Consider the following 15,112-nt stretch of genomic DNA (forward strand, 5'->3'; position numbering starts at 1 on the left):
TCCACCTGCCTCTGCTGCAATTATAGGTGTGCATCACCACACCCAATGGGGCTAAATTTTTAAGACTGTTTAACTATATTAGCAAGAACTTTTTCAAAATCAAAGATAAAAATCAGTTTGGAAATGCAAATGTATTTAAATTACTAAAAAGTTAAAATAATAAGATTCATACAATAAGATGGGAGGTGGTGGCACATACCTTTAATCCTAGCACTCAAGAGATAGAGGCAGGTGGATCTCTGAGTTCAAGACCAGCCTGGTCTACAGAGTGATTTCCAGGACAGCCAGGGGTACACAGAGAAACCCTGTCTCAAAAAACTAAAAAAAAAAAAAAAAAAAAAAAAAGATTCATACAATAATGTCATTCTTGCAATATCAAGAGTCAAGGCTCATTTGCTTTCTTGAAACCTGGTCTTTCTAATTTAAAAACATTGTAATTTTACAATATTTTTAATTATATCAATAATTTTAAAGAAATTGGCAACAAACGTATTGTTTAAACTTGGTGAGAAGTGACCTCCCTCAGGTTTTGATTATTTAACTTTTCATTTCTTTTCTTGGTCCAAGACTCTGCCGATAATTTATAGTGACCAACATTTCAATAGCAGACATTATGTATTCATTTTTGTATATAAGAATTTTAAAGGTTCTGTTTCTGAAACATAAATAACATTTTATTAACAACTTTTAATATAATACATGGGCTCATGAGATGGCTCAGAGAATAAAAGTGCTTGCCACCAAGACTGACAGACAGCCTGAATATGATTCCCCAAACCCATATGGTGAGAGGAGAGAACTGACTCTCACAAGCTGACCTCCAGACATATCTCTAAGTGCCCATGCATCCCATATATACACATGCACATAATACACACAAATATAATGAATATCTTAATACAATGCAGACAAGGTTTATTCATTAAAATGATTATTAGCAAAAGTAAACCTACTGCAATGTACTATAACGTTTTTCACTCTTTTTTTTTTTTTTTTTTTGGGGGGGGTTTTCGAGACAGGGTTTCTCTGTGTAGCTTTGCGCCTTTCCTGGAACTCACTTTGGAGACCAGGCTGGCCTCGAACTCACAGAGATCCGCCTGGCTCTGCCTCCCGAGTGCTGGGATTAAAGGCGTGCGCCACCACCGCCCGGCTGTTTTTCACTCTTAAATATTAACAAATTTGCAAAAATCTCAAGTTTTCAGAAAAATCACTCCTGCTAAACCAAAAAATGAATCGCTAAGTGGCACCACACAGAGCAGAGTATGCCAGTTGGGTCCTTGTGCCCAGTCTTGGGTCAGCAGTGACTGTTCCAGGACCTGAGAAACATCTTCATTCCCAGACAAGGAAGCTACCAAAAATGATTCCCAACTTGAAAATGGAACCACTTCTACCTATCCAATACTGGACTGTGTTTGCTGAGAACAGCTAGCTACAGCTTGAGACCCAAGGAGAAATAGGCTCCACACATCATGAGAATGCCTCTCAAGAGGTGGTGGTATAAAATGTGTACATCCATATGTATGCACACTACATACATGTAGAACATACACTCCTACTTCCCACAGACAGAAATAGATGCTACCAAGAAACTGTGGCAAGGAACACTTTTTAAAGCAAACTACACTGAGAAGGCTAGGGGAATAATAAGATGATGTCAGGAAGGCACTCATGGGTTCTATGCTTAGGCAAACAAGGCAGACTGAAAATAAAAACGTCACATTTCAAGTTCAAAATGAAACCAGGCATGACAGTTCATACCATAATCCCAGTATTCCAAAGATGAGGCAGCAGAGTTGCCAAAAGTTTGAGGCTAGCCTGTGCTATGTAATGAGCTGCAGTTCAGCCTAGGCTACAAGAGACCCTGTTTCCAAAGGACAAGCCAACAAAATGTTCAGAATGGATTATTATTATCACAACTCTCTAACAAGCAGCATGCCTTTAAAGAGCCAGTCAAGAAAACAGCTCACTGCTTCCAGCTAACAGGTGGAGAATTCACACACTGTCTACTTCTGGTCACTGGAGAACTGACATTTGAAGGGCAACCATTATACAGACATCAAAAACCCTCTATCCTTCACAACCCTGAAGACTTCAGTGGGTAAACAGCCCGAGTGTGACCAACCATACATCAGAATACCGGCAGAAACTTCCACCACCCCTACTTGTATTCCTCAGGCTGAGGCCAAGATATACTCCTTTTAAGCTAAGGCTCGGGTATCACTCACTAAGAAGCCAGTTGACTCCTTACAGATGGCAATCCTGCCCTCTGCTATCCTTTGCATTATACAAGCTTTCAAGGAGCCTGCCAGCACTGACTGGTAGGGGATGGCAGTCATGGTACCACTGATTTCTTACTAAAAAGTTCCAGAGTCCAGCCTACATTCTGGTAGACTCAAAGTCAGCTATGGATCTATAATCTTCATAATTACACCTTGTAAAATTCCTCAATCCCCTCTAGCCTGTTTGACTTCATTTGTGTTCACTGGGAAACCACAACCAAATCCAGCAACTACACTGCACCCTTGCCTCTCCAAGGATGATGCAATGGCTACATGACCCTACACCTGTACATGCCTACACCTGCAGATGTACCATGCTACCCAGCCTCAGAACCCTACTTCGCCTGCAGAGACTTCAACAACTAATTTCCAGGAAACTCCAAAAGCCACAGAGACCATTCACCCACCAGAATCTGAAATATCATCTGCCTCTGCCTGACAGAGAACATGGCCATCATGAAGCTTCCCTTGCTTTCCCAGCAAGTGTTCAGCTCTACAGTATCCTCCCATACTCCTCCACCTGAAAACAAAGCTTCAGATTCCTCTCCACAGCCTCCTGGAAACCCGTGCCTGCCCCCAAAAGGAACAGGCAGAATCACTGCCCTAGATGAGCTGTGTGAGAGCACTGGGATGCAGCCCGACTGCTACTGCTAGCATGCAACAGCCATGGTGGCAGCTGCCCTACTCACTGTGCATCTCATTGCCAGCAACTGTCCACTTCACACTTCTGAATGAATGAATTTTGTCTCACTCTTTTAAAATGGAAATTCATACCTACAATATTCATTGAGGATAGATGTTTTTCCTTGTGAAATTTCACAGCTATGTAACACAGGACATGTTTCAACTCAGCTCCCTCTTGGAAAATATATATCCAGAGACAAATATAGTACCTCACTTTTTGAAAACCTTCTCCACAGTAAATGTTACGTGAAAAGCTACAATACTGAGTAACACCCTATATGACATGGCAGCTTCCCTTTAAAATGACACTTACATTATGAACCAAATGAAGCCACTTTCTGAAACCGTTTTTACTTACTACTCTGAATGGCTACAACGAGGTTTCACCTTAGAGCCTCACCGCTGCAAACACAATGACAATCCTTTGGAGTTACAATTAAGCAGAAGAAAAGCGATCATCTCGGTCATCTTACCACAGAAAGCAGAATCACTGTGGAAATGCCAAACCACAGTGCCAGACTGAAGACAGCACTCCCCTCGGTGCTCTCTGGACTAAGCAACAGTACTCCACTTGGTGCTCTCTAGACTAAGCAACAGTACTCACCTCTGTGCTCTCTAGACTAAGCAACAGTACTCACCTCTGTGCCCTCTAGACTAAGAAACAGTACTCACCTTGGTGCCCTCTAGACTAAGCAACAGTACTCACCTCGGTGCTCTCTTGACTAATCAATGGCACTCAGCTAAGCTCTGATTTATCTGCTCATGTACTAGTCCTCATTCCCAGAAGACAAAGGCTGTGAAGAGAATAAGCCATTCCTTACAACTACCTGCATGCACAGGGGCCTAAATGCACATAATTCAAAAATGTATGCTCCTGTCTTATTTTATACTACAGTCCTTCAGAATACAGAAGGGAATTCCTAGCCTCCACACACTCAAGTTCTTGCTTTCTAGGAGAATGTGCTTTAAGCTATTACTCAGAGTTGACATACATTGATATGCCACCTTAAGAGCAGCTAGAAATACGGCTCAGTGGCAGAATGCTTGCCTACCCTATGAGGGCCAGGGTTTGATCTTCAATACCATCACTTTTTCCCTAGTAGATACACACACACACACACACACACACACACACACACACACACACACACACACTCTCACTCACTCACTCACATAGAAGGAACAATAAATGGAGGAAGTGAGGACTGATAGATTGGACATTGTCTTAGTCACTGTTCACTGCTGTGAAGAGACACCATGATCATGACAACTCTTCTAAAGGAAAACATTTCATTGAGGCTGGCTTACAGCATGGTAGCACACAAGCAAGACATGGTGCTGGAGAAGAAGCTAAGAGTTCTACAACCAGATCCACAGGCAGCAGGAAGAGTGAGACGCTGGGCCTGGTTTGAGCATTTGAAACCTCAAAAAGCCCACCCCAAGTGACACTCTTCCTCCAACAAGGCCACATCTCCTAATCCTTCTCAAATAGTGCCACTCCCTAATGACTAAAATGTTCAAATATATGAGGCTATGGGGGCCATCTTATTCAAAGATAGTAACACAAAAAACACATTGACTTCAGAAAATAAAGCAGACGCACAAAACTCAAACTGCACCAGCCCACTCAGTGTGGGAACAAACTAATACACACAGGATTTCAGATTTCCTTCACACAAACATGACTTAAAAGAGTGAGTTACTTTCAAAATTTTCACTAAGAGATTACTGGAGCCAGACGGTGGTGGCTCACGCCTTTAATCCCAGCACTCAGGAGGCAGAGGCAGGCAGATCTCTGTGAGTTCAAGACCAGCCTGGGCTATAGAGTGAGTTCCAGGAAAGGCACAAAGCTACATAGAGAAACCCTGTCTCAAGAGAGAGACAGACAGACAGAGAGAGAGGAAGAGAGAGAGACAGAGAGAGAGAGATTACTGTAGAAATCATTTATGTGGAAGAGCTGGCTCCCCGAAGATGGCAGTTGAATGACATGTTATTCTGATCTACTACACTGCCAGAACCCTGTAGCCCTGGTGCAAAGCAGAAAATCTGGGCAGTAGATGACTGAAAAAGGAAGTGGCAGCAGTTGCAGGTCCGATCAGGTGACTGTCTCACCTGGGCTAAGTTTGGACAGGATGTCCTCCAGTATTGGCTGGGCCAGGACCAAAGCATGCTTTAATGCCATTATCATTACCATTTTTTCCTCCAGAAGCTGGAGCTTTTGGCAGTTCCTCTCACTCCTACTCTGCAGATTCTACACAATGCAAAGTGGTTTCTACCTAGACTGGGGCCAGGCATGGTGGCACAAGCCTTTAATCCCAGTACTCAGGAAGCAGAAGCAGGCAGATCTCTGTGAGTTCAAGGCCAGCCAGGGCTGTTATAAACTGTCTCAAAAAACAAACAAACAAACAAACAACTGTACTTGGACCTGTCTCAGTGAATCAGAACATTTATAGTCTGTGGTGAAATAAAACTATCAATTCATCCACTTAAAAGTACTCATTCCTTCAATACTTGTTTTTATCAGTTTCTGAATAGCCCATTTCTTTGGTTGGTTGGAGACAGGCTCTCAATGTAGCCAAAGCTGGCCTCAAACTCATCATCCTCCTGCTGCAGTTTCCCAAGTACTAGGATTACAGCATGAGGGCTTTAAAGAAAGCAAAATATATAAATAAATCTCTTGCTTTGAAAACTATATTCTGAATAAGAAGCAACTTTAAAATGTAGGCTAGGAGTAAAGGGAGGGGGTGGGAGGGGGGAGAACAGGGGAACCCATGGCTGATATGTAGAACTGAATGGTATTGTAAAATAAAATATATTAAGAAGAAGAAGAAGAAGAAGAAGAAGAAGAAGAAGAAGAAGAAGAAGAAGAAGAAGAAGAAGAAGAAGAAGAAGCAGCAGCAGCAGCAGCAGCAGCAGCAGCAGCAGCAGCAGCAGCAGCAGCAGCAGCAGCAGCAGCAGCAGCAGCAGCCTGCCATGGCCATACAGTTTGTAAGCAAAAAAAAAGTATCACTTGTATTGACATAGTACCATACTACCTATTCAAACTACAACAGAGTAAGCCCAAGTAAGGAGCTCCTACAGTTGCTGGTCCAGACAAGCTGACCTACCCATTAGGCCCAAGATACCAAGAGAATGGTATCCACCAGACTCCATGACAGTTGCGATCCACAGTGCCTACCACATGTTTATACAGCAGCTATGTGTCTAATATATTGGTCATTTCTGTGCTCGTAGTCATTTATTCATAGTTAATACATTTAAACACACACACACAAACCAGCCATTCTACACTTGAGCACAAACCAGTGCAGCCACATGCTACCTCTGTCCACTGACCACTATGTTTCCCTGTGAGATTGTACAAGACAATTAAGCTAATAATTAAACTGAGAAAATGGACTTAGAATGTAGTTCAATTGGAAGAGTGCTTGCTACTAGCATATACAAAGCCCTGGGGTCCATCCTTATTAACACATAGAGCTGAGCATAGTGGCAAACACACCTATGATCCTAATACTCAGGTGGAGACAACAGGAACTTCTGATTTAGGCCAACCCCTAAGGGGAATTTTTTTTTTTTTAAGATTTATTTATTATGTATACAGTGTTCTGTCTGCATATACATCTGCAGGCCAGAAGAGAGCACCAGATCTCATTAAGGATGGTTGTGAGCCACCATGTGGTTGCTGGGAATTGAACTCAGGACCTCTGGAAGAGCAGCCAGTGCTCTTAACCTCTGAGCCATCTCTCCAGTCCCCGAATTTTTTTTTTTTTTTAAATCAAGGAAAACCTAAAATTGGAGTTCATACCATACCACTAGCCTTAGCTATTTTCAGCCTTGATTTATTCATTTATTTATTTTTTATTGAAATATATACCCAGAATTTCATACATATACAGAATGTTTTTTAATCAAGTCTACCTCCCTTTCCTCTCCTCCAATTCCTCCCTTAACCCCCATCACTATTTCCTCCCAATTCCATGTGTTTCATTTTAACCCACTGAGTCTACTCAGGGCTACCAGTATGTGCATGGCTGTAGGGCCATCTACTGGCACATGAGAAGCCTCTCAAGGGCTAAATCCCTAAAGAAAACTCAGGTGTGGCTTTGATTTATTTCTCAAATAGTCATTTCTACTTGTGAACACACTTCTGGAGCTATACTCCTGTCTCTAGAAAGCACTACTCACTGGTATCTTTGGTTCCAGGTTACTTCCTCCTCCCACAGGAGAGTGTAAAAGCAGTCACCAGTAGCAAAGCAGACTTGAAAACTAAGTATAAACTGGCTAGAGTGATGCTCACCTATAATCCCAGCACCTGGGAGGTCCAAGCAGAGAACCAAAAGTTTGGGCTTACTCTCAGCTATACATCGAGTTCAACGCTAGCCTGCACTAAAAATAAAGAAGATTTTATCATAGATTTAAGTGAGGTTATTAAGGGAGAGTGTGGCTCCAAAAAACCTTATATCAAAAACAAAAAAAAAATTAATTTAAACAAATTAATTAATTAAAATAAAAAACAAGTATAGTCCTCCAAAATCTCCATCACAAAGCAGCTTGACAGCAGAAAGCCACCCAACTTCTCCCTAGCCTATACCCGAGTGAGTCCCACATGATGACTTACTTTGACAAAGAACAAAATGTAGTTCTAATTAAACCCAACTGTCATCCAGATAAAAATGTCATTTTCCAAACATTTCTTTTTAAAAGCATAAAGAAAACTGTTTGTAATGCAAAGCTCTTTCTACCTTGGTGAGTCTACCTAGAATTTAGTACTTAGCAGTAACTACCTCCCACCAGACATTTGACAATAAAGGCATAGGAAAATGTCATAACTTCAAAATAATCATTACAATTTTAACATGTTTTTTTATTTGTTGTTGTTGTTAGATGCATTTCAGTTTCTTTTGAAGAAATCACCAAATCTCACATTGAGAATAAAGTTACAATTATGTATAAAAAAAGCCAGAAAGAAACAAAAACCTTCCATTCTCTAATATTCTTCCATGCTGAGCTAATTTCAGACTGTTTTCAATGCCAAAGTTTATTCACACTTGTAAATAAATACTGTCAGTGGGTATATAAACTAGTCATTGGCCACCCATGGAGGAAGTTTAATGACCAGTGACTGCCTCAACTGTCAGTTCCTTTTCATAGTAATGGAAACAAAACAAAAGGGGGGGGGGGTGGTCAGGACCTGAAGAAAGGGAGATAGTGAAGAATAAAGGGATAAATGTTAAGTTCTTAGACAAGGCAACGGTACCAAGAGGAATTAATCTCAGGAGTGGAGCTGGGAGCCTTTGGTTATTTATAGGCCATCAAATAGGCATCTATCTATTCCTCTCAAAGAGCAGTAAGTGGATTTAATCTAACAACTTTCATAATATAAGAGCTCCTTGCACATACATGTATCATCCATCCACAATCCATTTAGTTCGAGATCAGTGTGGAGTCCAGTTCAACAGAAGGGAGCTAGAGGATGCTTGAGCTACTAAATTACACTACCAAGGAAAAGCCACATTATTATAAAGAAGAGTTAGTCGTTTCAGAAGAAAAGCACTGAATTTTAGTTCCAGCTGTTGATAATTAAGATAGAAATTCATGGGGGAAACAATCATTTCAGCCTCCAGCAGAAATTCCTATGTCAAAATTTTCAAAGTAACCACTTATTTTTCTAAGATCAAGGTACAAAATTTTGCATTCTTGCTACTAGTTAAACAATACTATATAGAGTTTCTAAAATTATTCTTCAGACAAACTGGTAAACACAAAGCTACTAAAGACTGAGCCAGTAACAGATACACCACTACATTCAACAAATACTAATATAGTAGAATTCCTATTATAATGAAGAGATGTCATAATACAGGGTGAAAATCAATGCAACACATCAAAAATGAAAAAGGCTTATTAGTCCTTTCTAAAAACATGTGATAAAAGTAAAAGCCTTAAGCACAGCTGACATCAAGGAGCTCTGTCTGCTTCCAGCAAATATAATGACAGTACAAATTTCAAGGGACCATTTGGCTATATTTTTTTTAATCTTACAGTGAAGCATTATATCTCAAACCTTAGTTTTGCAAAAAGGCACCAAAACCATGTAAAAGTACATGGATAACAGAAAGAGAAAATGAAAAGGAGGAAAAAAAATCTCTCAACTCGTTGAGAAATTGCATCACAAAACTGAGCTAATAATCTTGATGCTTATATAACTATACCTTGCCTTAAGAAAACCCAAGATATAGAAATTCAGATTAACTAGAAATAAGTTCTTAACTGTTCACATTAAAGACATTGATTCTTAAAGAATTTATGTAGAGCCTTGGACATGGTGGCAAATGCCTTTAATCCCAGCACTCAGGAAGGCAGAGGCAGGCAGATCTCTGTGAGTTCGAGGCCAGCCTGGTGTACAGAGTTCCAGACAGCCAAAGCTACAAAAAGAAACCCTGTCTGGAGAAAAAAAAAAAAAAAAAAAGATTTATGCTGAGTTCTCATAAATGAAAACATGAACTAAAATACAACTTTTTTTTTTCCTCCCTTTGATTTTTCAAGACAGAATTTCTTGGTATATCCCTGGCTGTCCTGGAACTAACTCTGTAGACCAGGCTGGCCTTGAACTCACAGAGATTCACCTACCTCTGCCTCCCAAGTGATGGGATTAAAGGTATGTGCTAAAATACAATTTTCAAAAGAGAGTTGTGTATCGTGTTTATATGAAATATGCAAGAAAGGCTTCTGTAGAAATACTGTCTTTCTCTAAGCAAGGATTCGTTAAACAATCTTCTCATATTCAACTTTTTAGATACACCAGTAAAAACATAAAAGCTGAGACTTTGAACTTTTTTTGTAGCATTCAGGAAAATAACTTACTGAATACTCCAGAAAATTATATTTGCTAGATAGTGCTATAGTCTCCATGAGCTTCTAAAAGGCCCTTCCCATGTACTCATTCAGAGGATGCTAGGTATGAGGCATGCAGACTTCTAGGTGACAGAACCAGGAATGTTGCAGTCCACTGCAGAAGAGCCTGCAGAGCTCTGGGAAGCCACCAGATTGTTAAAGGTGGAGAACCATGGCTTATTTTCTTACGTCAGATTCAGAACAGCAAACTAATGATTAAAGAGAACACACACTGCAGACATGACTATTATTCTGCTCTTAATGAGGAATTAAATCAAGTTTGCTTTTAATAAAAGCATGCCCTTTATGGATCACAGATGTACATCTACATGTATTTACTACCTGCTATTTGGTCGTATGGGCTCAAATTCTCAGAAGCCATGGCATAGGTAAAAGGCAACAGTCACTATGAAGATTCCTTAGATGAAACCATATGAAACGTCTCATTTCCTGTTTTTCTAAATGTGAAGTGTTTCTAAAGGCTTACTGCTGATCATTACCAGAAGTGGTTTGTGTTCAATAAAGATATCTACAGCTCCATCTGCTGACCAAGTCCTAAACCTACATGAGAAAGGCCAGAGGGTACTTTTTAAGCTCAGCCACTCTTTTCTTTTAAAGAATTCTTTTTCTTTCCATTTTAATTTTATTTTATGTGTATGGGTGTTTTTCTTCCAATTGTGTCTGTGTATCACTTGTGTGCCTGGTACCTGAGGAGGCCAGAAAAGAGCTTAGGATTCTCCCTGAACCAGACTTACAGACTATTGTGAACTACTATTTGGGTGCTAGAAATCAAACCGAGGTTCTCTGTAAAGCAGTCAATGATCTTGACCACTGAGCCAACTACACAAAATTTAGAAGCAGAAGAATCCAGCTGACTCCTGCCAATTTAGAAAGACCTTAATAAATTAAAATTTATCCTTCTTGACAGAGCAAGAAAATTAGTATCAAAGAAAAAACATTTCAACCCTTTTTAGATATATACACATTAATGCAACATGCTAGTCCATGACTAATCAATTAAGAAAAGAAAAAACGTAAATAATCTGGGTAAGAGCAAGCCTGACTCATATATTTTACTCTCATTAAAACTTTCATTCATCCTGTAGTTAAAGGCAATTTAACAACTATCTTACATCTTACAAAAGCTGGGTGAGAGAAAGGGCTCATGTGAATTACATGCATTTACTATAAGCCTACTCTTGGTCCCTATTTTAAAAAACAGAAGTACTTGGCAAAAGCTGGCAAATCTTTGAATTTGATTGCAGTCTGGTCTACACACTGAGGTCCAGGACAGCCAGAGCTATGTAGAGAGACCCTGTCTCAAAAGGAGGGAAGGGATTGGGGAGGTGGGGGGAGGAGATCAACCAACTTTCTAAATATTCCTCAGTCTATATTAAAAATAAGGGCCGGGCGGTGGTGGCGCACGCCTTTAATCCCAGCACTCGGGAGGCAGAGGCAGGCGGATCTCTGTGAGTTCGAGGCCAGCCTGGGCTACCAAGTGAGTTCCAGGAAAGGCGCAAAGCTATACAGAGAAACCCTGTCTCGAAAAACCAAAAAAAAAAAAAAAAAAAAAAAAATAAGGGCTCCTTAGGCCAGACGTAGTAGAACATGCCTTTAACCTCAGAACTTCAGAGGCAGAGGCAAATGCAGGTGGATCTCTAAGTTCAAGGCTAGCCTAGTCTACATAGTGAGTTCCAGGAGAACCACAGTTATATAGTAAGACCTTGTCTCAAAAGGGGTGAGGGGGTCACAACCAGTCATGTTCCTCAAAACAACTGTTGTTTCATGCAATAGCCAGCTGCAAAAAAAATGTATCACTAATTATATATTTCAAACATCATATTAGCATTCACTATACTTTACAGCTAAAGGGATACAAATTAGCAACAACCTACCATTGAAACATCCTTAAAAGCTGTAACATGCATCAGCTACCAGTAATGCAAATATATTCTCCTCTCAAAGCGTGAAACATCAATAAAAAATTTTTCAAATAACCAGAGTGCCAATTTTAAGTCTTTAAATGCCACCACAAGGCAAGTTGGAGACACCAGGAGAGGCTACACTTGATTACTCCCTTAGAGCTAAACTCCACTGAAGCCAGGCTGCCTCCTGGCTTGCTCATGGCTCACTTTCTCTGGAATGGAGATGATGCCTGCCCAATCTGGAAACATCAAGTCTAAACTATTATTATGACTACACCTGGCCAGGCACACCAAGGACTTAAAAAACTCTGGCCACCTGAACCTTTATCTGGACACAATGCTCTAGCCTTCACCAGTTCTCCACAAATTCCATTCTGTCCTTGCAAACATGGTAAGGAGAAGCTGGCTGGTCTCCCTGTGACTCCATCTGCTCTACCTTATCACAAGGACAGCTGCTTGCTATCTGAAAACAAAACTTTCTTCTTGGTCCAACTCAAATCTGATAGGTTTTGTTTGCTCCAGTACAGGTTAACAGAACCAAGTGGGAGAGATGCCAGTGCTGTTTTCTAGCCTAGTACATCATCCTACTGTAGAAAAATGATAGCAATGTCTAGAGACCAGAGGACAACTGGAAGGTTCAATGGCCTACAAGTGGCACCAAGAGCCAAAATTAAAATGACAATAAAGGACAATGACTATCAAAATGACAAGCATAACCAGAAATCTGTGTTTATTCTCAAAAGGGCTAGCTAGTGAGTGTGAAAAGAATAACAGAATTAGAAACCTGACCCTTTTGCAACATTCTTGTACTGCCTAAATTGGCAGGGATCATCAGTGATGAAAGGCTGCTGGGGAATAAGATAGTCACTTATCTCAAAGTGTCACTTTAGTAACTCCGAACTGGAAAACATAACTTTCCAGGAAGAGACATGACAGACTCTACCTTAATCTATATCATGAAGAAGCTGTGGTGATATTTTATTTGTATGTTAATAAATAAAGTTTACCTAGAGATCAGAGGACATAGCCAGCCATTTTTAGGTAAACATAGAAGTCAGGCAGTGGTAGCACTCACCCTTAATCCAATCACATGGCAAGCAGGGTCTCTGTGTGTTAAAGGACATACTAGGGAACAGCCAAGCATGGTGACACATGCCTTTAATCCCAGTACCAACCATAGAGACATGGAGGTCTGTATAGACAGGCAGTAACAAGGAAGTGAGGTAGCTGGGCTAAGAGCCAATGAGAGAGCAGAACAGCAAGGCAAAAAACAGCCTGGGTAAGCAAGAAGTAACTCTCTTGGGAAACTACAGCGGCGTGGTGAGTTAAGGCTAGCTGGTGTCTCTCACTATTTCCCTGATCTCTAAGGCTTTCACTCCTATATTTGGTTCTGTGTTTCTTATTTAATAAGACCGTTTAGAAATTCATCTACAGGAAGTAAATAGACAATCTCCTTGCTTATTGAAAAGATTAAAAAAGTACATTTATGGAAGAACTCTGTCAAGATAGTCTCATGCTGAATTTGTCTGATAGAACTTCAAGCAGAGAGGAACATATACTAGACTGATGATATGTGTGTGTATATATACATGCAGAAAAAAAAAAAACCCTCCTCCCAGTATATGCCCTACAAATACATGTAATAACAACAACTTTAAAAGATACAACACGGTGTGTTTCTATGTGTTAGGAAGTCACAAAACTAGGAAGGAGCCATGAGAGGGCTGGGAAGTCAATCATAAAGGAAGTGGAAAAATAGAGAGACTAGTGGAATATGTGTAAAAGGAGAGCATAAGGAGAGTGTGGTGTTTGGATAGATATGGCCCCCATTGAAGAATGTGTTTGAATGCTTGGCCCATAGGGAATGGCACTATTAGTACTTGAGGCCTTGTTGGAGGAAGTGTGTCACTGTGGAGGTGGGCTTTGGGGTCTCACATATGTTCAAGTCATGCCCAGTGTAACAGGTCTCTTCTGCCGCCTTCAGATATAGACAGAGAACTCTCAGCTCCTTCTCTAGCACCACATCTGCCTACATACCGCCTTGCTTCCCACCATGACAATAATGAACTAAACCTCTGAACTGTAAGCCAGCCCCAATTAAATGTTTTCCTTTATAAAAGTTGCCGTGGTCATGGTGCGTCTTCACAGTAATAGAAGTCTAACTAAGACAGAGAGCAAACTGGGAGAAGAAAGGGAACCAAATAATTTTAAAAGACATGTTATAGTAATTAGTAGTTACAGACAGCTTAGATAGGGCCTCCTTTTTTTTTTTTTTTTTTTTTTTGGTTTTTTGAGACAGGGTTTCTCTATGTAGCTTTGTGCCTTTCCTGGATCTCACTCTGTAGACCAGGCTGGCCTCGAACTCACAAAGATCCACCTGCCTTTGCCTCCCGAGTGCTGAGATTAAAGGTGTGTGCCACCACCGCCAGGCTTAGATAGGGTTTCTTGATGGATAATATGATTATGCTCCCACGACTCATGCCTAGGGTGCTTCTTAACTCTTCCTTTACTGAGCTACCCACTCCCAGCCCCTGCCAGATTCTATCCCATTCAATTTCTTGACATCAGAGCCTTCTTAGTCTTCTACAACTTTTGAAAGACATACCAAAATGTTTAGAGAAAGAGCCATCATTATGAAAAAGAGCTAAGTTTCAAACAGTAGAAATTTAGACTTAAGTTTCAATGGTAACCTACAACACTTTTTTCATAGATAAGATCTCTAAACAACTGCAACTCACTCCGTGTGTCCTTGGAAAACATTCACGGAGTGGATGGAAGGGTCCCTGAAATCCCAAAGACGGAAAGTTGTGTCACGGGAAGAGGTCACCACGAGCCGCTGGGTGGGGTGAGTGCAACAGTGTGTTAACTCCTGGTCATGCCCTACAACCAAATACAACAAAAATACAAGGTCATCCACCTGCAGACACACAATTAGAGTGAAGCTTTTTTAAAAACACAAGAATCAAAAATATCCATCATCTTTACAGATACCACTAATAGCTGATGGAAAAGTAAACCTTAAGGAATTACTTAGTGGTATGGAAGGCTGTCCTTCAGATGCCTGAAGTCATGTCAGCTATCCACATAAAAAAAAATGAGTAGGGAACTACATATATCATAACTCAATTTCTGGTCTTAACAGTTAGAAGGTCAGACAAATCACTTTAACAGGCTGAATGCAACAAAAATAACTTCTAATGGTATAATTTGTGGGCCCTTAGTACATCTTGTCTTGCATTTGGGCAGAACCTATAAATACAACTTTCTATAAATGGGGTATACAACAGACCAAGAGAATTCCACATATGTAACTAAGGTCCCTAAATC

General features: G+C 40.5%; 1 protein-coding gene across 4 annotated transcripts in view; it reads right to left on the bottom strand.

Annotated features, from left to right (window-relative positions):
- Wdr37 (WD repeat domain 37) overlaps positions 1–15,112 on the bottom strand; it is a 63,534-nt gene that overhangs the window by 12,616 nt on the left and 35,806 nt on the right. For all 4 annotated transcript variants that reach the window (XM_076572875.1, XM_006987847.4, XM_006987846.4 and 1 more), the window contains one exon: positions 14,524–14,665. In XM_076572875.1, the coding sequence (XP_076428990.1) occupies positions 14,524–14,665 (142 nt within the window). The remainder of the gene's footprint in view (positions 1–14,523; positions 14,666–15,112) is intronic.

This window comes from Peromyscus maniculatus, chromosome 5, assembly GCF_049852395.1.
Source record: "Peromyscus maniculatus bairdii isolate BWxNUB_F1_BW_parent chromosome 5, HU_Pman_BW_mat_3.1, whole genome shotgun sequence".
NCBI classification, from domain to species: Eukaryota; Metazoa; Chordata; class Mammalia; order Rodentia; family Cricetidae; genus Peromyscus; species Peromyscus maniculatus.